Source organism: Copadichromis virginalis, linkage group LG7, assembly GCF_057382275.1.
Source record: "Copadichromis virginalis isolate Kocher_CV1m ecotype Utaka linkage group LG7, C_Virginalis_male_GT1.1, whole genome shotgun sequence".
Classification (NCBI taxonomy): Eukaryota; Metazoa; Chordata; class Actinopteri; order Cichliformes; family Cichlidae; genus Copadichromis; species Copadichromis virginalis.
In genome coordinates, this window is record NC_140624.1 from 38271618 (window position 1) to 38296326 (window position 24709).

Genomic DNA, 24709 nt, shown 5'->3' on the forward strand with positions numbered 1-24709 from the left:
CAATTAATAATATCACGTAATCTGTTGTTACCTTCAAACAAAGAAGAATGCTGGATACATAATGTAGGATTATTCCAGGATTATATAAGGGAATAGTATCCTGATATGTTAAAGGATCAACCAATATCGCCATGAGGCTACTACCACAAGACAGTAACTAAAAATTAGGTAATCATGTTTTTACTAGTAAACAATATGATTACTAATTGGTCCTACTAACAAATAGGTCACATGGGCCCAAATTTTTCGTAGACTTTACTCGTTTTTTTAGACAGATTGCGTAAAATAGCAAAACACATCTGTCTAGCCTAACATGCGGTTAGCATTGTGTGGTTGAGTAAATCTTGTGGGCTAGAAAAAAGGCAATATTGTTGAAGTGTGGAAATGCATATGGAACATTAAGCATGCATAAATGGTGGCTACCCCTCCCTAAGCCTGGTTTTGTCATAGGTGTCTTCCTGTTAAAGATCATCTTCTGTGATCTATGATTTAAAGTTAGACCTTCATTCAACCTGTACAGATATATATCTGTTGTTTACTTCCCAGTGGTTCAATAAAAATAATGATCATAACATTGAAATTTAGCAAATACAGGCAGACTTTTCTGGTGCTGATGTTAGTTGTAAGAAATATTGCAATGCAACTTACTAGAAATGCGTAGTTTGCAGTTTGCAGCCCTGATGCCTGGTTACTAAATGGAAGAATACTTTACGTTGATGTTAACACATCAAGCAATCTTATCTAATTATTATAAGGTTACAAAAACAAGTCAGTGCATAAAAATTGTAATACACTAATATTAATATTTTATTGCTTGTCGGTTAGCAGAATGTTATTAGTGTATTACTATATTATTACTAACTACATTTGCGTCAAAGGCATTTGTTTAATTCCACATTATTACACCCAGTTTTCTGACGGATTATTACCCAGTTACCCACGTTTCAACATGACACTATTCAGCTATGTCTTGTTAATTAAGTGGTAAAAACTTATCATTATCCTTGTTTTTTTTTTAATCATATAATGCCACTACCATTTTTAACCAAGTAATAATGTAATAGAACTTGCTACGAAACAACAACAACAAAAAGCAATAAACAATAAATCCAAGTTGGTGAGGTCAGTAACCGCAAATCAAACATAGAGTGGACAGTGAAGGAAATCAAATCAAATCAAATCAAATCACTTTTATTGTCACATCACATGTGCAGGTACATTGGTACAGCACATGTGAGTGAAATTCTTGTGTGCGAGCTTCACAAGCAACAGAGTTGTGCAAAATACAATAATGTAAACAAGCAAAATACAAGAATGGCTACATCTGAAACTAATAAATATATGTACAATATATAATAGTATATGCATTTCTGGATGTGTATACTAAATATTTTTCTACGTGTGTGTGTGTGTGTGTGTGTGTGTGTGTGTGTGTGTGTGTGTGTACACATTTTTACAAATTAAATAGTAAAAAAATAAAATAAAATAATAATAATAATAATAAAATATATAAAATATACAGAGTTGAATATGTGCAAAACAGTGGCATTACTGTACAGTATGGAGTGCATAATGTTGAAGTTCCAGTAGTGAAGGTGAGGTGTCTATGACGTGTTCAGCAGTCTGATGGCCTGATGGAAGAAACTGTCTCTCAGTCTGCTGGTACGGGACCGGATGCTGCAGAACCTCCTTCCTGATGGAAGTAGTCTGAACAGTTTATGGCTGGGGTGACTGGAGTCCTTGATGATCCTCCCCGCTTTCCTCAGGCACCGCTTCCTGTAGATGTCTTGGAGGGAGGGAAGCTCACCTCCAATTATCCGTTCAGAGCACCGCACTACTCGCTGGAGAGCTTTGCAGTTGTAGGCGGTGCTGTTGCCATACCAGGTGGTGATGCATCCAGTGAGGATGCTCTCAATGGCACAGTGATAGAAGGTCCTGAGGATGCGGGGGCTCATGCCGAATCTTTTCAGTCTCCTGAGAAAGAAGAGGCGCTGCTGCGCCTTCTTCACTGTTTTGTTTGTGTGTACTGACCACGTAAGATCCTCAGCCAGGTGTACACCAAGGAACCGGAAGCTGCTCACTCTCTCCACAGCAGCGCCGCTGATGGTGATGGGGGTGTGTACTTCTCTGCACCTCCGGAAGTCCACTATCAACTCCTTTGTCTTTGCGACGTTGAGGGTGAGATGGTTGTCTTGACACCAGTGGGTCAGGGCGCTGACCTCCTCCCTGTAAGCCGTCTCATCGCCGTTGGTGATAAGACCCACCACTGTAGTGTCGTCCGCAAACTTCACAATGATGTTGGAGTTGTTAGTGGCTGTGCAGTCGTAGGTGTAGAGTGAGTACAGGAGAGGGCTCAGTACACACCCCTGTGGAGCACCAGTGTTCAGTGTGACGGGGGATGAGGTGATGCTGCCCAGTCTGACCACTTGGCGTCTGTCAGACAGGAAGCTAAGGATCCAGCTGCAGAGGGAGCTGCTCAGTCCTAGATCCTGCAGTTTCCTATCCAGCTTCGAGGGAACGATGGTATTGAATGCTGAGCTGTAATCTACAAACAGCATTCTCACATACGTGTCTCTCTTCTCCAGATGTGACAGGGCAGTATGTAGTGTCAGGGCTATGGCATCATCAGTGGACCTGTTGTGGCGGTATGCAAACTGTAGAGGGTCCAGTGAGTCGGGTAGTGCAGAGCAGATGAAGTCCCTGACCAGCTTCTCGAAGCATTTGCTTACGATGGGGGTCAGGGCTACAGGTCGCCAGTCGTTCAGTGAGGAGATGGTGGAGGATTTGGGTACAGGGACGATGGTGGCCATTTTGAAGCAGGCTGGGACTACAGACAGAGAGAGGGAAAGGTTGAAGATGTGCGTGAACACTCCAGCCAGCTGAGCCGCGCATGACTTGAGGACGCGGCCGGGAATCCCGTCCGGACCAGTAGCTTTGCGTGCGTTCACCTTCCTGAAGCACCTCCGCACATCCTCCTCAGACACAGTGTGCGCACTGACGTCATCCGCGGTGCGCACACTGTCCGGTCTCATGGTGTTCGCTGTGTCGAATCTAGCGTAGAATACGTTTAGATCCTCACACAGAGAGGCCGTGGTCTGCGGTGTGCTGGTTTTCCCTCTAAAGTCTGTGATCGTGTTTAGTCCCTGCCACATACTCCGAGGGTTGTCAAACTGTTGCTCCACCCTGTCCCTGTACTCACGTTTGGCTGCTTTGATCGTCTTCCGGAGTTGGTAATGTGCGTGTTTGTAGTCCGATGTGTTCGCGGAGGCAAAGGCGGTGTTCCGTGCCGCCAGTGCCGCGCGAACATCTCCGTTAATCCAGGGTTTTTGATTTGGGAAGGATTTAACTGTTCTGGATGGGACGACATCTTCCACGCATTTCCTGATAAATCCACAGACTGAGTCTGTGTATTCATCAATGTCCCTAGCAGCCACATGAAACATTTCCCAGTCCGCGTGATCAAAACAGTCCCGCAGCGCAGACTCTGATTGGTCCGTCCTACAGTGCACCGCCCTCCGGGTTGGAGCTTCCTGTTTCAGCTTCTGCCTGTAGGCGGGCAGGAGCAGGATGGAGCGGTGATCTGATTGGCCGAATGGGGCGCGGGGGAGGGCTTTGTACGCATCCCGGAAAGAGGTGAAGTAGTGGTCGAGTAGCCGATCTCCACGAGTGTTAAAGTGGATGTGTTGGTGGAGTTTGGGTGAGACTTTCTTCAGGTTACCCTTATTAAAGTATCCGGCTGTGATAAACGCCGCCTCTGGGTGTGCGGTTTCCTCGCTGCTGATCGCGCTGTACAGTTCATAAATCATAAATTATGGGCAAAAGAAAATAAAAGGTTAATGGGAAAATTTATGGTATTTAAAAAAACAAATGGGAACATTGCCAGTACCTTTAAATTGATACTTAAGTAGAGTACAATTTGACCTTTGTTATTCAATTATCTATTTACATTTCTTTCTGTATATTTGCCACAAAGTCTATTATCTGTCTTTCAGCCTGATCTGTCTGCAGTGTGCTCACCAGCATGCAAACAGTGGGTGTAATTGGAAAGGGTAATGCAGTCTGAGGGAGAAAAGCAGCCAATTAGGGGACTGGTCAGGAAGCTGTGGGGTCAGGGGTCAGACTAAAGCTCACCATCCTGAGCTTACTCTTCTGGCAGTGTGCCAATCCATATTAGCTGCTTAGAGCATTAAAGTCTGGGACTTTGTGCCTGTGGCTCAGTGAATCAAAGGTCCATTCTTAGATGAAGTGCATCAAACACTTGACCTATAAACTACTTATTAATGCCGCTGTTAATGAACCAGTAAGATCTTTCAAATCCATTAATGAGGGTGTTTGTCTAAGGCAGGGGTGCCCAATCCCGGTCCTCGAGAGCTACCGTCCTGCAGCTTTTAGATGCATCCCTACTCCAACACAGCTGAATCAAATGGTTTGATTACCTCTTCAGCATGCCATCGTGTTTGGCAAAGGCCTGATAACAAGCCATTCATTTGATTCAGCTGTGTTGGAGTAGGGATGCATCTAAAAGCTGCAGGACGGTAGCTCTCGAGGACTGGGATTGGGCAGCCCTGGTCTAAGGGTTAAGATATATGGATAGGGAGCTTGAAGGTGTTTGTGGCTCTGAACTACCCATTCAGTGCCCAGGCTCATTTCTTATTATTCTCATTTCTGCTACTGGTGTGATATACAGAGGTGACCTTCACTCTGCTTGCTATGTATTAGTCTTGAGGGAGAACTCCCTTGAGACCAGGATCTGTTTAGAAGCTTAATGGAGCTGAGTCTAAAAGGATGCACAGTCTAGAGGTTTTTTTTTTTAAGTTAGTGCATACAGAATATAAATATGAAGAACTTGTAGCTACTTTAACATTTGTCATTTTTGTTACTTGCATTTGTCTCCTTTTTTACTTTAAGATGAATGTTAGAAAAAAATAAATAGCGGCTGAAATATGTTTGTCAGCTAATTATGAAATTAGCTATTTGGCATAAATTCTGGGACCATGTTAGCTAACTTTTAAAATAATATAAATAATTTTTGTTAGGGATCCACATTAAAACAGACAAGAATATATTTTCCACAGGTGTTAGATAAAAATGACAAGCTAAGGCAAAGGGAAAAGACAAAAAAAGATATGTAATTGGTAGGGGTGCAACGATACTCGTATAGATATTGAACCGCTCGATACAGTGCTTTCGGTTCGGTACACATATGTATCGAACAATACAAAATTTTTCATTTATTTTATCAACTTTTCTTCTGACGATGCTGCCTGTGTTGAGAGCTCAGTGGATCTGCGTTCGACTACTCCGCCTAGGCTGCACTGTCGAGCGCAGATCCACTGAGCACAGCACAAGCTAGCAAGACAGAAGCTAAGCTCGTTGCAACATGGCAAATTGAACCTCCTGTCACTACCCGATCCGTACCGGAAACCCGATCGGTAGGGGAGACCGGGGATAGTTGTAACGTGGGTCAGTTGTAACACTTCCAATTTCTCCAATCAGGGCTAAGTTTCAAATGATGTGACTCATCCTGTGCATGCCCAACTCAGTTCTGCTATCACATGTGAAAAATCAGCACATTTTGTCAAACACAGACAATTTAACATGAAAAAAAGTAATTTGTATGCCAAAAAGTAAGTTTTTCTACTTTATTTCAATTTGTAATAGCATTATCTGCTTTGCAGTTAAACTCATCAAACTTAAATTATGTTATTTGTATGTCTATGGGGATATATTCTGTGTAGGTCTTTAGTGCTAATGTTTTAGCCGTTGGCTGTAATGTTAGCTAGTTCATGGCTATAGGAGTCTGGGTCAGTTGTAACAGCAACAGTCTGGGTTAGTTTTAACAATAATGCAGATGTTACAACTTACCACACTATTACTTTAACTTATATTAAACAAGTTGGGGCAATGACATCAGCAGAGAGAGGTTCACTGGTCGCTTTTGTATATGCGGTTAATGCCATTGGCAACACAATTCCTCCACTGTTTGTGTTCCCCACACATACATTATGCAGACCACTGTGTCAGAGATGGACCAGTAGGAAGTACTGGTAGTGGAAATAAATCAGGATGGGTGCAAGAAACAGATTTCCTCATCTTTCTGAAGCACTTTGCAAACCACACCAAGGTAAGCCATGATAAAAAGTAATGGAATTGCGATGCTGGTGAACAACTACATTTTTTCAGCTTCATTGTTATGTTCAAAATTGGTGCAAGAGTGGTAGGTTATAATGCCCACTGATCCAATGAGGCCAAACTTAAGGAAGACCAGCCAAAATTAATGAAATATTCAGTTGCAGAAAATTCCATAAGTTGTCTTTTTTGGGGGTTGGAATATGTTCAAAAGCTAGATTTCTGCACTCTGTCACACACACACACACACACACACACACACACACACACACACACACACACACAGCTACATAAATGGATCTAAGTGCATTCATGTGTTGAATAAACAAAGATTACATGTTAATGTTTTGTTAGTACCCTTATTTCATTGTGTTACATTTTACCCCAGGATATGTTAAAACTAACCCAGACTATGGGGTTAATTGTAACATTTCACTCTTTGTGTTTGAGACCATACCATGCAATGAGTAATTGTGCTGCAGAGAAAATAGCTGCACTATTTAATAGCAGAGACATGTAAATACTTTGCATTACATTTTGAATCCACTACCTTAAAAGAGCTCCAATTTACAGACAGAAATGTCAAAAATGTTACAACTATCCCCGGTCTCCCCTACCCCGCATGCGCGAAAGGTGTCTACTTCCGGTCGAAGCATTTTACGATAGTTACAGGTCAGAGTATCTGTTAAGATGTTAAGAATAACAAGTATCTCTTAAAATGTTTCCGATAATGAAACATTTAATATAATGTAGAGAAAAACAAAAAAAAAATAAAAAGATAGTGACAGATCAGAACTCCCGATCCTTACTGCGCATGTGCAAAGTCGGACCGTACAAATCGGGTCTACCCAATCCGTACCGCGCATGTGCAGGGGTTTTCTTCTTCTTCTGTTCGTTTAATGGCAGTTTACTCCCCAGTATAAGAGGATACCGCCACCTGCTGACTGAGCGAATGAACCCTATTGTAAACTGAATTAGCGTCATTACAAACGTGTGTTAAATTTGATTTAGTGATAGTCGAGCGTGTTTATGCTTGTCTGTGCGGAGAAGATTGATTGGGATTGGGATAGTGATGATGATGTCCGCTTACACTGTCAATTGTCAGTAAACACTTAATCTGGCTGATGAATCTACACGTGAGATATTACAAAGTCTGTATTATTAACTCTGTAATTAGGCGCCATTCTTCTTATTTTACGGCGCTGTTGTTCAATCGGGGGACGCTCTCTGTTGAGGAGAAAAGCATGAATTTGTTTGTAAACTGATTATCCATTGTTTAAATGTCCCGGTAGTCGAAAAGGAGGCAGAGCTGCTGAGAAATGCTAGGAGCTAACTGGGCGCTAACCGTATCATTCAAATATATTGAATGTCGCAATGTTGGCAAAGAGAGGAAGTGATGTAAAATTTGCGCATGCGGGGTACGGATCGGGTTTCCGGTACGGATCGGGTAGCGACACCTCCCCCACCCTCATTCAGATCTGGCCTTTGGAACTATTTTGGTCTTCATGTGAAGTATGACCCTGAAGCAGTGGCGGAGCGGGGGGGTGGCTTACTGGGCTTAAGCCCGGGTTGTTTTGTCAGAAGCCCGGGGTCTTTTGGACTGTAATTTTTTCATAGTTAGGTGCCTGGCTGACAACTGTATAAAACAAAGACTACACACAATATTCGAAGCACATAGTGCACACTGTGGGAATTTACGACTGTGCGTAAATCCCCCCTAATATTGGTATGATCCGAGCTCAGACACTAAGCGGGGCGGGGCAGCTGCTGCCTGCCAGTGCGCTGTTAGAGAAACGGAGCCAGGCAGACAGAGGAGAACTGAAGTTCGACCAGGTACCAAAGCAAATCATTCGTACTGTACAAATAATGTAAATATGACGGTGTATCACGAAAGATTGATATCAAACTGATCACTTGACCCATATTACGTTACTTGGTCTTTAAGTGAATCAACAAATGGCGAAATGAAAAGCCGAACAACAACAATGCTGTTTCTTTAGAGAGTCTTAGCTTACATGTGTGTTTATTTCATATTTTCAGTTGTTACCCTCCACGGCTAAATAAATCGGTTTCAGTAATGCACTGATATACAAGAATGGACATAAGGTACTTCTTTCAAAGAAAAAACTCTGGTAGATGTTATTTTATATATTATGCTTTCTATGTTGTTCAGTATATTTCTATGCAAAACAAGAGGAATTTCAATACACAGCAGTATATTCACAGTTGAAACCAGATATTTACATACACTTTATGGAAAACACAAGAACATTTTTTTTACTGTACAACATCAATTTAGAGTAAACTTGTTTTGTTTTGGTTAAATAAATATTGAAATATCTTTTGAATTAGTTAAATGTCATAATAAAGAGAGACAGAGCTGTCTATTTTTTATCACTTTCATCAAATTTAGGAGTACATATACACTAAGTTTGTTAATTAATAAGAAACTCCAGACGATTCCATTCTGAGCTGAAGAAGCTTCTGATAGGTTAGTAGAGTCCATGTGAGTAAATTGGTGGCACACCTGTGGATGCATATAAGGAAAAACACAGAGCCTGTTTCTTTGACATGGGAAAATCAAGAGACATCAACCAAAACACCAGGAAAAGAATTGTGGAGCTCCATAAGTGTGGCTCAATTTGAATACAATTTGGTGCCATTTGCAATTAAGAAATACAGACAATTTCTCTCTTTACTCTTAAAGTTAACAAATATGTTTTTTAGATTTAGCAATCTAAAAAAATAAACATTTAGTTTGATTTGATGTTACAATTAAAAAAGTGTTTGTGTTTTCTGAAGAGTAAATATCTGGTTTCAACTGTATATTTGATGATTGTCAGCACAAAGAGGGAGAGAGGAGTATGAGGACAGAACAGAGATGGAACAAGAGCAGGTGAGACACACATGTTAGTCAAATGGTCGTTTACCAAAAGTATCACCGTATCACAGGTACTCATGTGTCTCGTACCTAGGGCTGGTATATCGAGTTTTTTAAAAATATCGATATATTTTCATACGAGATATAAGATGTGACAATATCGTTTATATCGATATAGTCTATGTTAAGTTATAATTATACTTGTGGAGCCGCAGGTTTGGCTCTCTTTCGTCCACTTTTGTCTCTACGCAACGTTACTCGGCCTCGCCCCTCCTTCACTGAACACAACTCCCCCTCCCCCATAGCTTCACCTGCAGGCAATGACAAGATGAAAGCGGAAAATCTCCGTTAGCGAGTTACCGTGTGTGGGGCTGGATGGTGTCAACGTGTTAGCGAGCTAACCGCGCTAACGACATGCAGCCCGGAGGGGCTGCCCAGCCTAAAATCCTTTCATTTTCTCAAAAATCGACAGTGCGCCTTATGTATGAATTCTGGTTGTGCTTACTGACCGCGAACCGATTTTATGTGGTACACAGCGCTCAGCAATCTGTCAAAAAATGTTTTAATATGACTTTGCTAAGCTACGGAGCTGCACCGCATGATGGATTGTCGGAGGATTACAGCTACCGAGGAGGAGCCTCGCGGAGTGATACGTACTGTGTGTGTATAAGGACCACAAATGGCACCTGTTCAGAGACGTGGTGCAGCCGTGAAATCTGTCTCTTTGTTATTATGCTCAGCGTCTATTAGTTTACATTTTGACTGCACAATTGTGAGCTTTTTGTTATGCACAAAAACAACATTTTCTTTTATTTATGGACCATGATTATTTAATAAATGCTGATAATTTATTTTTGAGTAATTTCTTCATGTACATCTACGCTGTATGTAAATAAAAGTGCCCGTGTGACATCTGGGACACAGTGTGACTAAGAACTCTCTTTTTGTTCTTAACTTATGGCTTTATAAAAAAAATCGAGATATATATCTTATATCGCCATCCAGCTAAAAAATATCGAGATATGAATTTTGGGTCATATCGCCCAGCCCTACTCGTACCTAGTGTTTCTTTTTAGGTTTGTTATTTTTCAAATTCTACATTTATTAAGTTATGCTTTGCACAACAAGGCTAAATAATTATATAAACTTTTCTCAATCTAAATAGTGGACTTTGGTAGAATTAAAAAATAATTGTAGTGCAGGTCTATGATGATTTTTAGTACTACTATCATCTAGTTCTGATTCTGGTTCTGTCTTGGTTAAGTCCTCAGTAGTCCTGATTTTGAACTGTTGTAGTCCTGTTTTAATTCCGGATCAGTTCTTGGTCTGGTTGAATTGGGGTTTAGTCCTCGTGTCTTGATACAGCCTTGCTGCTTAATTAAAAACCTAGTTTAAGGTGTCCTGCATATGTGATATATATTTTTTCCCATATGAAGTCATTCTTTTTTGAACAAAACTCAAAACAGAGCCTATTAATCTTTCAGTCAATTCTACCCCCCACCACCCCACACCCCACACACACACACACACACAAAAAAATCCCACATGCTTACTACCATTTAGGGCTAAGCCCCGGGTGTTTCAAATGTCTGGCTCCACCTCTGCCCTGAAGGTAAGCGCGTCATGGGCAAAAGTAAAACAGTATGTCGGATGTGCCACGCAATGCTCAATTACATGGGTGGGAACTACGGCGTTAGCGCAGTTTGCTCGTTAACATGTTGCCGTCCAGCCCCACGCACGGGGCACTCCGCGGTAGCTCGTTAACGGAGATTTGCCGTGTTGTGGCGTTAACGTCATTTCAGATTAACGCTGACAGCACTAGTGGGAACACAATGAATATGACTGCACATTTACACCGACATCATCCTAGTGCAAAGACAAGTGGAAGCAGACAAAAACAACAAGCACGCATGCTACAAACTTTACCCGAGTCATTTAGACAGCACATAATTCTCCTTATGGGGACCTGATATGTTTAATATGCTGCTGAGAATATAGCCCAGAAGAAGCGTATAGTATAGCTTTTATTTTGGAAAGAGCCATTTCTCTGTAATAAACTCTCTTTTCCAAACATGAGTGATTTCTCGATCAGATAGATTTATTTTTTTATTACTTTGTTGTTTCAGCAACATTAAATTTAAAAACTGTACTTTTCAGATAAAATATATATTTATAATTTTAATAAATGACAAATTAAAAAAGCATAAACATTTTTTGTATTGAAAAAATATCGAATCATGACACCAAAGTATCGAACCGAACCGTGAATTTTGTGTATCGTTGCACCCCTAGTAATTAGGTCATTTTAGAACAACAGTTAAGACTCTTAGGAAAAATACATGACTGAAAAACTGTATGCTGTTACCTTCAAACTAATAATAAAAATTTTAGCTGATACATTATAGTGTTTTTTATATCTAGTTATTTCATTAGCTTTTTGGTATCTAAATTAATCTAACTTCTCTTTTTTATTCTTTTGTAATATTACTGCTTTTTATTACAATATAAAGCTTCACATAAATTACAGTACTTCTATCATATCCTGCTTGCATCACAGAAATATATATACTGTGTCCTTTGGCAGCTGTTCCTTGATGCCCTGGCCATCAAGATATTGGAAGCCATGAGATAAGGTTCTTTTTGTAAAGAGGAATAGAGGTGACATTAGGTGTTTGGAGGGTTGGTTGGTCATAAGTCTGACAATGCTTTCATTGCTGGTAATCTCTAGGCACTAAGAGGGCTTGGTTTGGTTTTATGTACTACAAGCCACCTGGTGGTGACACAGTGGTGAAGTGGTTAGCAACGTTGCCTGTTCTGAGTTTGACTTCTCTGGCTAACTCTTTTAGGCAGCATTCTCCCATTGCTTGTGTGGGTTCTCTCCAAGTACTCTGACTCCCCCTCACAGTCCAAAATTAAAATGTTAGGTTAATTGATCATTGTAATTAACCTACTCCATAGGTGTGAATTAATGTCAGCATGGATAGTTGTTTGTCTAACCCTTAACCCTGTGATAGACTTGCAACCTGTCCAGGTGTGTGTGTGTGTGTGTGTGTGTGTGTGTGCATTTGTTCCCATTATTTTCTCCTGCAATGCAACAGTCACCACCCACAGCTAAATGACACTGTGAGCAGTTAAAATCACAAGTCTGACCATTTGTCCACCAGCTTATCAGCTTTCAGGTGTCTTGGGGTGCGTCCCATGTTCCTTTGTTAATTCACCTGAGTTTTCACCTGCTCTCAGTACTGATCGGTCAGATATGTTTAGGTGAGGAAATCTGCATAGTGGCATTCTGTTTATTCTTCAAACAAATAGTCCTGGCACAACATTGACTGCTTCCGTTGCTTACCATAAATAGCTTTGAGGAAATAGCTCTGCATGTGGGGCAATTTTAAATTCAAAGTGAAATGAGTTGTATTCTGCTGAGCACCAGGAAAGCTTTCTTTTTCACAAAGGCACAGGAAAATGATTCACTTCCATTCATTTTTGATCACAGGTGCCCCCAATATAAACTCAGACATTACATTCTTCTGTCAGATGTTGCACAAGGATATATTTTTCCAAAATATTTTTACCTCCTAGTTGATATGAAACATATTAACTAGGTTTTTATTTCAATGACATACTGCATGTAATAAATGCTAATGTCAATCAAATTTATCATTATTGTGCTTTCTTGATTAATTTTATGTACACTACATTGCCAAAAGTAGTTTCTTATCTGCCGTCACATGCATATGAACTTGAGTGACATCCCATTCTTACTCCATAAGGTTTAATGTGATGTCAGCCCACCCTTTGCAGATATAACAACTTCTGTTCTTCTGAGAAGGCTTTCCACTAAGTTTAAGAGTGTGTTTATGGGAATTTTTGACCATTCATCCAGAAGTGCATTTGTGAGTGCTTCTGGGCACTTCCAGGATTAGAAGGCCTGGCTCGCGGTATCCGCTTTAATATTTTTGCAAAGTTATTCTGTTCAAGTCAGGACTCTGTGCAGGCCAGTCAAGTTTTTTCCACACCAAACTCGCTCAATCATGTCTTTAGGGACCTTGCTTTGTGCACTGGTGTGCAGTCATGTTGGAACAGGAAGGGGCCATCCAAAAGCTGTGCCCACAAAATTGGGAGCAAGAAATGGTCCAGTATATCTTTTTACGCTGAAACATTAAGAATTTATTTCACTGGAACTAAGCCCAACTCCTGAAAAACAACCCCACGCTATAGTCCTGTCACCATCAAACTATAGTCAGGCAAGTATCGGCACCCTGACAACTGCCAAACCCAGATCCGTCCATTGGATTACCTGATGGAGAAGTGTGATTTGTCAATCCAGAGAACATGTCCCAACTGCTCTATAGTCCAGAGGTGCCGTGCTTTGCACCACTGCATTGGACTTGGTGATGTAAGGCTTGGATGCAGCTGTTCAGCCATAGAAACCATTTCCATGAAGCTATCTCCTTGAGCTAATCTGAAGGCCATATGAAATTAATTAATTGACTCTGCAGAAAGTATCCACTCACCTGCTTGATTTTATACACCTGTGGCCATGGGAGTGATTGGAATACCGGAATTCAATGATTTGGATGAGTAAGTGAATACCTTTGGCAATATAGTGTTTTTATAGTGTATTTTATTTCTTGCATTTTTTTTTTACATAGATTGCTTGTCTTTGTGTAAAAAGCAAGAAAAAAAGAGATTCCTTAAAATCTGAATGTGCTGCTGGTTTACATAAATCATTGTGCACTACATTAGACAATAAGAAGAAGCAACATTTAGAGGTGAATGTTTGTCACCATATAATGATCATTGAAATATCATTTTGAGGATGTATGACTTTTTCTTCTTTTTTATGCTCTGTTAAAGACACACGTTAGACCTATGCATGCACATCAAAGTATTTCTGCCTGTGAATTTACCTGTATCTTAATGTTTTGCCTGATTAAAGTATTTCCTCCTTACTGCTGATTTCATCTCACATTGTCATTCACCTGTGTGGGTGACATTTTCTCACTTCATTAAATTACAAGATATTAAAAAAACACACAAAAAAACCAACCTTTGCCCTCATCGTCCCTTATGAACACACACTGAGCACAATTCTATTTGCTCATCTGCTTTGCAGTACCCGACACTTCCCAATTGCTTAAGTACAGTGTGTTAATTAAATTTAGTTACAGGGGATGAGTTTGAAAAAAATGTGTAATTTACAGTGGTTTAGTGTGTGTTTTATTAATTCAATTAACTAAATACCATCTGCAACAAATGCAGCATCTATCTGCATCTAGGTCAGCCTGCACGAACATCATCTCACCTTTCTTGCATGGTTGCATTCATTTATTTCACAACCTGACTTGTCTCGCTGGCTTTTCCACCCTGCTGCTTGAATCTTTTCTGCCTCTGGGTCAGGGAGGTCAAAGTTGAACTTAGATTCTTACTGACTCCATCTTTTCCACTTTGTAATCCTGCACCGTCTGTGGCCCGATTTCTTGTGAGTGGCAGATGTGAAGCTCATCATAAACAGCCTCGACACACTCTCTGACTCCATCTGTCTCCAAGCATGGCTGCTTAGAGAGCCGGTGGTTTGTTGTAGTTCTGTAAGAGGGAACTGTGGTTTTAGTTATCTTGACCCAAACAGGATATTTCACAGCATCAACACCTCAAGGGTGAGGTGTTGAGTAAACTAAAGTGGTCAGTCTTTGACACTGCAGTTTATTGCACTGGTAGAAGAAGCAGTGCAATAAGTTAAAAGTTAGAAGTTAAAAGTAGTGTGGGAAGGCTAATGTGTGGTAGCAGTAAACCAGGGCCGTGCAGAGAAGGCCTGAGCTCTGTATTTTGTTTTTTTTTGTGTTTGTTTTTTCTTCGCTGTCACTTCAAAAAATGATTCAATTATTATGATTATTAAAAAAAATGTTGACAAAAAGTTCCTTAAGTATAACATCTCCATAGTAACGTGATGCTGTTATAATGTATCAATTATATACATTACACAATATAAAAATAGTATATGAAGTAGATTTTGTCCAGTTATTTATATGTAAATAATATTTTGACACTAGAGGGTAATAACTGACCATGATTTTACAAACTTTAACTAATCTGAAAATTTTGAAAAATATCTGTCTCCTAACGCTTGTTTTCAGTTAGAATGAAAATATTAATGTACAGTTCAAGTCTATCAAAGCTGAAGGTTTTTAAGCAAAAGTACTTTAGTAGTGTGTTTTTCTTTCTTTTTCCTGTTCTCTGCCATTTCAGTTCAACTTTTGCTCCCAATGAATCATTATCTTTTCCCCCTCCCCTCACCCCGTTTCGTACGGGGGCAGCATCATAAGACTGCAGTGCCCTTTCAGAGAGGATAACTGAATCCCCACTGGAGATACTTGTGTAAATGACCGTGGGAAATGAATGTACTTTAGAACACAGTGATACTTGGTCCACGTGGAGAGGGAAGCCTTTGCTAGCTAAATCCTCTAGTCCCTTGCATGGTGTTTACCCCTGGCACCATATCGCCCCAGATCTGAAATCCTGACTATCCTCAAAACCCCATTACAGACGTTAATCCCCAGCAGTGTGTGCTCTATACTCCTCACTCTGGGAGGCATTATGGTTAGACTGAGTAATTTCATTTTTGCTGAACCAATAACCAAATACTCCTTTTATCATTTTTGGGCTTTTTTTCTTATTCTCCAGATTTGATTTTGCACGTATATATAAGATATATAGAGAGATATATAATTTGCCATGAATTATATATCTCATTACAGACACTGTTAGATTGTTTGTTTGCTGGACTTGTTGGGACAGTGGGATGCTACATGTGAGAGTATGCTATTAAAAATACAAAGAGCAAGCAGAAGAAAATTATTGTCAGAATACAGAATTCCTGAGGAAGTGCAAGTATTTTTTTTAAATGACAAGAGAACTGAAAAAAAAAGATAAAAATGGTTACAGCAGAGCCTTGGGGCGGTGGTCCGACTCATTCCTGCCAGATATATCTAAATGAATCTTGCTTTCATGCAAATAGGTCTGATGGAAAAAGACAAATTCAGTATGCATGACAAGAAAGTGACCATCAGGATGCATTTGTTGGGAATAAAACCGAGTCTGCAGATAAAAGAACCATGTTGATACCACGTTGTCAAAAACGATGCCGAAGCTGGAAAACAAATTATAAGTGCTCCTTACGCATTTCTACACAAAACATAGCACAGCTTTTAGATTTAATAAGGTAGAATTGGAATAATGAAAGGAAACCATGCAGAAATTGGGATGAGGGTGGGGGGATTCTTTTTTTATCACTTTAAGACATAAGCTTAAAGATACGGGAGTAGTTAAGTTTAGGCAGACAAGTCCGATATAATTTCTACAATTGGGATATGTTCTACACTAGGCAGAGTATTTTATTCAGACATGAAATCAAGATAAGTAGCCCACAAAGAAATTACTCATAAGGAGAGATTTCTGTTACATGCTCGAATAGTTTTATGGTCACAGGGGTTCAAGATATGAATGTGTATGCGGGAAAAATAAGTATGGTTCTGACATAGATATCTTTAGCAGTCTGACTAAGAGCTGGATTTCAGGTTCTCTCTGTGCAGTTGACCCCTGAGGAGAATTTTGTGCATGAACACAATGTTAAAGTAGAACTACTAACTTCCCACAACATTCACTTTCCTTTATCACAGAGATCCCCCAGTATTCATAAGGAAGTGTTTCTTCTTCTTTTTTGTTTCCTTATTGTTATTTTTTTTTATTTTATTATTACACCAATATCAATAATACAATTTAGTAGTAGTTGGAAAAAGACAACAAAAGTAAGAAATATAAGAAAAACAGTGTTTTGAAATCTGTAGGACTGATATAATATGGAGAACATGTTCACATTTAGCCTTTTGTATCTCCAGCTCTTAAAGATCAACATTATCTACTTAATAAATGAAACTTTTCACTTTCCTCCGGGGTCTTTATGTTTTCCTGCTAACTCCTCGGAGAAAAATCTGACCTGTTTTTGGCTAAACTCTTGCTAACAATGGAAAGTGAATAGCAATTGCATGCAAAAAAAAAACTTTTGTTCAGTAGGGTGTAACGTCTACTGCTTGATAACTGCTTACTAGAAGTACAAGGCCATCCACAGACGGGTCTTGCAACAATTGATACAGACTTTCAAGTTAGATGATATAATTTAAAATGCAGTGCATTGAATTATACAATAAAAACTGTTCTTTTTTTTTGTTTACATTATTTATTACTTAGGTATTATCAGTAATTCTGAAGCAGCTCTCCATGGAAAAAGTAAAATAAGAGAAACATTCCCATTCAGGTCACATTTTTCAATGTAGCTCTCATCTCAGCAGTGCAAAGCTTCCCATTTTCCTGCGGGAGCTTGCACTTATATAGGATCAACAGCACCATATAGGCAAAGAAACAGTGTCCATCTCTAATCTAATGCAACAAATGTTAGATAGAAATTTGTCTTTCTTCTTCTTGTTTATTTTTGAGGGGTTGCTGAAGAAGAAAAATGTTCAAACAAATGAATAAAGCAATGACAGGGAAATCATATTGTCTAATGTGTCATATGTAATGAATGACCATAAAATGTTCAACAATTGGTAAGTAAATAGGTCATAGTCACACGCCGAATACAAGATTCTGTTGCTACAATAAGAATTGGTAACAGAATCAGTGAGGCCTGCTGGCTCACTGCCCGTATCGGATCCTCTCAGACCCCCTCTAAAGCCTCCTAGGGGGGCCTTTAATAGAACAACAGCTGTGCCGATGCTATTTCTCATTTAACTCACTTAGAAGCTGCCTTCTTATCACAGGCTCAAAACAAAAACACTAGGTTGCCCTTCCAGCACTTCCCTCTTTCTCTACAGCTCCCTAACATGATTGTAAACTTTTAAAATTTAATTGAGGTTCTGGAGAATTGCTTTGTGAATTTGATCGAAGCCTCCACTAGAAAGCTTTCCTCAGAGCAAAGCTCCTGCAGCAAGCCCCTGTTTCACTATACACAAGCGGTGAAAGAACACAGAAAGCTCCACATACATAACCATACACACACCCAAGAGGGCACTCTAATATAATTAGGTACAAACCAATTATTCAAGCAATCAGTCTCAGTTTGATGATGTGTCAACATTTCGTGTCAGTCCTATTTCCCAAACTGTTCTTGAGCTGCATCACTAATTTTGTATTCATACTCAGCATCCATAAAAGCTTGCACTCTCTCCTCAATTTTAATCATTGTAGTCTCGGCAATCAAGAGCGAAGAAACTGTTGACAAGAGGTCAGAAGTTGAGTTATGAAATATTACAAAAGTGTGAATTTTAATGAGCCACTCTGCTAGTTATCCTCCCACAGTAAATGCCCAAAATGGACTACTTAAATGCATATTGCTGCCTTATCACGACGGGTGTGGAGGCAGAGCAATTTAAAAGCATGGTAGAAATTTTTGAGATGGAAATATGAGGAAGAAGGAAAATGGAAAAAGTCAAATAGAAGAGAAAGTACGTACTTAGCACACAGAGCAGAGCAACTAATTGTTATTTCCTTCTCTCTCGCTTTCTGTTGTGTGTGTCCCTCTTTTGCTTTCTCTGTGTCTTTAACTGTATTGCTTACTGTCATTAAGTATTTAACCTTTTGATATGTTATGTCACTTTAATTTACATATCAACAAATTCACATTAATCAAGATAAGGCTTTGAAGATTTTTTAAAGTATTTTAAAGGTTTACAGAAGCATATTAAGAAAGTAATAACATGTGGGTTCCAAGCTTTTTTGGATACATTATTCATATATGGTATTTGCCCTTTGCTGGGAGGTCAGCAGATATGAATTTAGTATCTTATTCAAGGATCAGAATTCCCTTGAACAAAATTAAAGAAAACTTTTCTCAGTAAAGCTGAATTTTATTCTTGTGGCATTATATGTACAAAAAAAAAAAGAAAAAAAGGAAAAACCTTCGGTAACCTGCGTTTTAATCCCTGTTTGTTTTTTCCTCTTCAATTTCCCATCTCATTTTAGAATTGATTAATTTTCAGATGTATGGGTTTTTTATGTATTACTTTCACTTTGCTTTTCAACTCCATTATGCAAATGAAGGGGTTTTCATAAGGCTGATGGTTGATCTATATCGGCATTGACTCCTATTGAGTCCTAACAGTAATGGCTGCCTCCAGTTAAACGATCCCTAGAGATCCGAGGCAAGAAAAAAGAAAAACTTACTGAGACACGTTTTCCTCTTGACATGACATGTTTGTTTTTTTTTTACTTTAACTAAAATAAAGCATGAAATAAAGTATAAATGAAAGCAATCTGATGTCATCAAGCTTTCCATAAGGCTATCCTAATTGTAGGATCACCACCTCCCACTTCATATAAGGTATGTTGCTGTGACCTGCTTTCTGTCAACAGCCAAATATAGTTTTTAGACTCTTTGGATTCTTATGAGTTAATCCCACTAATGATGGTGTTTCCAAAATATTTCTCTGTCTTTGTCATCTTCTGCTGAGATGCTATGTATCTAGCAAGTGATTAGTACTGAAATGGGACACCTTGGGAACTTTCGTTCAAAGAATCCTCGTTCTCCTCACATTATCATAATTTGCCAGCCCTATCAAACTAAATTCAGGAAAACCTTATATAGAAATAAGCACAAGATCAGTTGAATGTATGAAGAGTAACAAAGAGTAGCTAAAGTTGGCCTCCTAGAGTTAGCTTACTAACTTTTTTCAAATAAAACAGAACATTTTGACAAGCTCCACAGGAGGTAAGGCTTTTGGCTCCACTCTGGTATGAGATACCTTAGCCTTTTGACAACACAGCCACCTTTTTAATTCACCTGTCAGGTCAGGCTGCATGTAGTCAGTGCAGCTCCATTTATTTGTGTCTCGTCAAGAAACATCAGCACTACCATTCTGTTTAAACTGACAAGAACAGATGACATGTTTGCGCACGTCACAGTGAATCGTTCTAAGCAGTCGGGAGACATCAAAGTGTGTTCTGGAATCTTTGTCATTCCATGTTCATTAGGGAGACAAACTAAATATGCTCTATAAAGGACTTCTTAGAGTCCTTGAAGCAGCTTAACCCATTTATTTTCTTCTTTGGCCATATTTCTTACTAGAATCTTAACTTGGGGCTAACACCAGTTAGGAATCATGAAGAGAAGTGAAAAAATGATCAGTGGCTAGTGGACTGCAGAACATGAAAGCTTTTATGAGACCAATTAAAGCATAAAATTAACAGAAAATGTTCCATCTTCTTTGCACATTCCCATTTTAATTCCTAAAGGAGAAGGCCACAAATCAGTAGTCTATTAACACATCTGTCCAAGTGAGTAATCCAAAATATTGGCTCTGGACTTGCTGTGATCATCAAATTACTCACAAAGACACCTTATTGGCATGCTACACAGCAGTACAGGTGAAATGACAGTAGCTCCCCAGACTCTCTGCACCACATTGCAGGGCTCTTATTTCATTTTGAGGAAAACTACCCCACCCTGCATCACCCACCCCAGCCCTCCACCCCATCCAGCACACACATATACACATACACCTCCTTCAGACCATCTCATAACCCATGCCCCTTTTGCCATTTCTCATTCCATTAAACCCTGAATTATTCAAAGCAGATGAAATTGATTTCTTGATAGTTTAATCGCAAATCAAAACCGAACCTTGAGCCCAGTTCGTTCCCTTAGGACAATTTTTGACAATCAAATATTCATGGAGAAATGAAATGTTAGCAGATCATTTCTGCTTCTGGCTGATTAGGCAGACACAATGAAATTCAGATGGAGAAAAGAAGGAGGCATGGAATTAACTTACTCCAATATGCCACGGAAAAATTGAAAGTGAGATAAGATTTTCAGACGATCTAGCAAAAGCCCTTATATATGAGGCTTGCCATTTTCTTTTATATCAAGCCAATTTGCAAAATAGAGTAACTTTAAGATTAGATGTGTGTACCAAACCTGTATTTAACATTATTCATAAGAAGTCCTTTACTCACAATGTTAGGTGTAATTGTATTACAGTGTTTATGATAATGCAATAAGTGAAGAACAAGATATTAAGCAAGTCATAACTTGAATATTTTTTGGGTCCCTTATCTGCACCAGCCTCAGGATAACCCCAAGTGCAAGATTAAATGACATATTAAGTTGACTCTGTTTTGTAATTGGTCTGATATCAACACCAAGGTTTAAAAAAATTTGAATAACCAGAAAATGCTTTGTCTCATGAATTTCAACATGTTAAATTTGGTGATAGGGTCTTTAAAAGCATGAAATAAATTATAATATTCCTGCTAGAATGCTTTATAACTTTCTATAAGTCCTATAGTATGCTAGCAGCAATACATTAAAGAAGATGTGGTGCTTAGAATAGAATAGCCTTTTAATGTCATTATACGTGTACAATGAAATTGCAAGTACTTTTTTTTTTTACCTTTAGTAAGGCTCGCTGATTTTCCTAGTTTCCAGTGGGAAGAACAAGGGGAATATTTGGGTTATGTTATATTGCTGAGACCCTAGCTCATGTAAAGAATGCATTTTTAATTATTTCTTTTGGGAATTAGTTGGACCTGAGAAGTGTAACAACGTTCTGTTCAAAGTTTTATCTTTAAACAGGAAGTCATATTTTAGTTATGTCTTCATATTTCACAGCGTAACACATTAAAGTGACCATTGTATAAGGTATAGAACACTTCATTTGAGCAGAATGAGGTGCAAATAAGCCCAAATGACTTCTTAATGCCTTTTTTTTCTTGTTTCCTGTTATAATGAGTGTTGGTTAAAAATATTAATGTATTGGGGTTATTCCATTAAAGGCTTCCAGTTCTGCCTATACACTATTAATACAACTGGAACTGTTTACTGAGTTCAGTGTATGTCATGGGTCCTAATTTAAGGTTTCACACACTGTCAGGAGGGATGCACTCTGTCAGTCAAAGCATGAGCAAAATGTGTGCTATATTTCCAGTCAGTGTGTGTTGTTTATCATTATTTGTGTACCCATGAAAATTGAAGTGTTAATTACATTTAATCAACCTTATTCAGCTGTCATTCACTTACACATAAGGTACATTTTACATCAAAAGATTTTTTTTAATTAAGTAAGATTTAATACAACTTTACTGTATCAGAAACTACTTCAATTAAATCAAAATCAAATCAAATCAAATCACTTTTATTGTCACATCACATGTGCAGGTACATTGGTACAGCACATGCAAGTGAAATTCTTGTGTGCGAGCTTCACAAGCAACAGAGTTGTGCAAAATACAATAACATAAACAGGCAAAATATACGAATGGCTAAATCTGAAACTAATAAATATATGTACAATATATAATAGTATATGCAAAAAAATAATAATAATTCTGGATGTGTATATGTAATTAATGGTACCAAGATTTAAATCCTGGTCATGTTAATCCAAGGAGCTTGGAAAGAAAAGTGACTGGACTTCTTTAAGTTTCTTGAAGACGTTTCATGAGGACATTTGTATACCAGATAGAAGCCAGGAAAATAAACCAACCTTTCTCCTCTGAACCATCAAAGGTATACTCTCAGTGGGAGGGGTACAATTTGAAAATAGCCGCACCAAAGCTGGAGCTAAGAGCAGACCACATAATTCCCACCTACTGGCTAAAGAAGCTAACTGCACTCCAGACTGACCAATCTGTGCAATTTCATGAAAGAAATAAGTATTTAATCCCTTTGTAAAAATGTGCTTAAGTACTTGATGTACATCAAGCCTTGATTTCCAATAATTTCTTTCCTGACTGTACAAGTACCTGGGAATCCCACTGGCAAATGGGAACCAGGAAGGTGTGGAAGGTGAAGGCAACAATGGTTCCTTTGGTAATCGGAGCACTCGGGGCAGTGACCCACAAACTGGGCAAGTGGCTCCAGCAGATCCCAGGAACGGCATCTGAGATCTCTACCCAGAATAGTGCAGGATCCTCAAGCTCTCTGGCCTCTTGTAGACGATTTGTGCTTGAAGGATAAAGAACATCTTGTAGGGTGAGTGGGGAATTTATTCAGTGTGTGTGTGCACATGTTTATATCATTCTGTCTTTATAAACAAATGTGGGTTGTTTTTTTTTCATCTGACTATATAGAGTGGTATAAGGAATATATTAAGAATTGCAAGATAAATTATGCATACATGTCTGGGCATATATAAGATACTCGAAAAAGTGTCTCAGGCCTGATAAATAGCAGAAACAGATTTTTGAGTGTTTTTATTTTTGTTGTTGTTGTTGTTGTTGTTGTTGTTTAAAATAACAAGATTTAAATACCAGCAATTATTTTAAGTAAAAGTGATTTAATCGTTTTATATGAAGGCTTTTTTTTTCGTTAACAATGCCAAGAATGACATTTCACACTTTTATTTGTAGATTATTCTGATTACATCATAAGTATAAATTTTGTATTCAAGTTATTCCTAAACTTCATGGGTTAAAGCTTCAAAACAGTAGCTGAGCAACACTGCTTATTTTTATATTTAATTTACTGAAGTATGTTTGTAGTTTCCTACTTCAAATTTCACTTTCTTATCAGTGCGTATGAGTGTTGTCCAAAGCCTAACACAGAGGTGGCTTCAAAATGACTCATCCTTTGATGGCAGTAAGTGCAGATATTCACAGTTAATTTGTTTGGATCGAGTGGATATAAGGGCGGGAACAGTAAAGGTTTCTTTGAAAATAACAGTGTTATCTGACAGAAAACACTGCACCTTCAGGTCACGAACACTTTCTGCAGTTCCTCATATAATACCATCTTTAGAAAGTCATTTCACTGAGGAGTTCACTTTGCAAAGATGTTCTTTCTCACTTTTATACCAAAGTTTATAATTTCACATAAATAAAAACAGACCATAAATGCTGCTCTTCCTTTCCAAATGTTAAAGCCAGTATTAAGGTTTCATATTGTAATAAAATAATGAGCAGTAATGGGGTTAATAATGGTAATGGTAAAATGGTATAATGGTAATGGTAAAATGGTATAATGGTTTTCAGCTACAAATATGAGATAACCTATCTGACTAGATGCAATTTTGTTAATGTTTAAAAAATATAATAAAATATACTACTGCTGTAACTGTACATTATTATAAAACTGAATCAGTACTACTGAGTAAAATCAGTATCAGTAAACTTTTTATTCCAAGAACAGGTAAGACTGTAATTTCATTTCTCTGTATCTATTTGAATAATGACCTATACCTGGACATTACCACTGAAATGGATTCTAGATACAGTGTGTCTGGAATTCACCCCTAAGGTGTGATCTTTGGATGATTAGAATCAATTTGTGAACCTTGGGACTGTACAATAAGCCCATGTATTTCTTTTTACAGATATAAAAAGAAAATGAGTGATGGGGTGGTGAATGGTGGTACAAAGAATAAAAGCACAAGATCAAACAGCATCACAGGGAATGAGGAAGTAAGGAGGAATTTTATAATACGGTTCTGCCTGCCTGTCTGAATGCGTGGCTAATTCATTCACCATCTCTTTCAGCTGAAAGCAGCTCAGATCTGACTGTATCTTATCAAGGCAAAGGGTGAGTTACTCACACTGACATGAAGAACAGTAATATCTGATATATTAGCTCAACAGATTGCATTACTGCTCAGAACATACTTGTGCCCAGCTGCTTCCATCTCTCTGCAGTATCCTTCCTGGGGTTATGTT

The 24709-nt window shown here is 38.7% G+C and overlaps 1 protein-coding gene across 1 annotated transcript in view; it reads right to left on the minus strand.

Annotated features, from left to right (window-relative positions):
- Positions 1 to 14355: 14355 nt before the first annotated feature.
- Positions 14356 to 24709, minus strand: part of prkab1a (protein kinase, AMP-activated, beta 1 non-catalytic subunit, a) — a 62240-nt gene continuing 51886 nt past the window's right edge. The window contains exon 8 of the mRNA XM_085463298.1: positions 14356 to 14596. Within this exon, the coding sequence (XP_085319424.1) occupies positions 14570 to 14596 (27 nt within the window). The 3' untranslated portion in view covers positions 14356 to 14569. The remainder of the gene's footprint in view (positions 14597 to 24709) is intronic.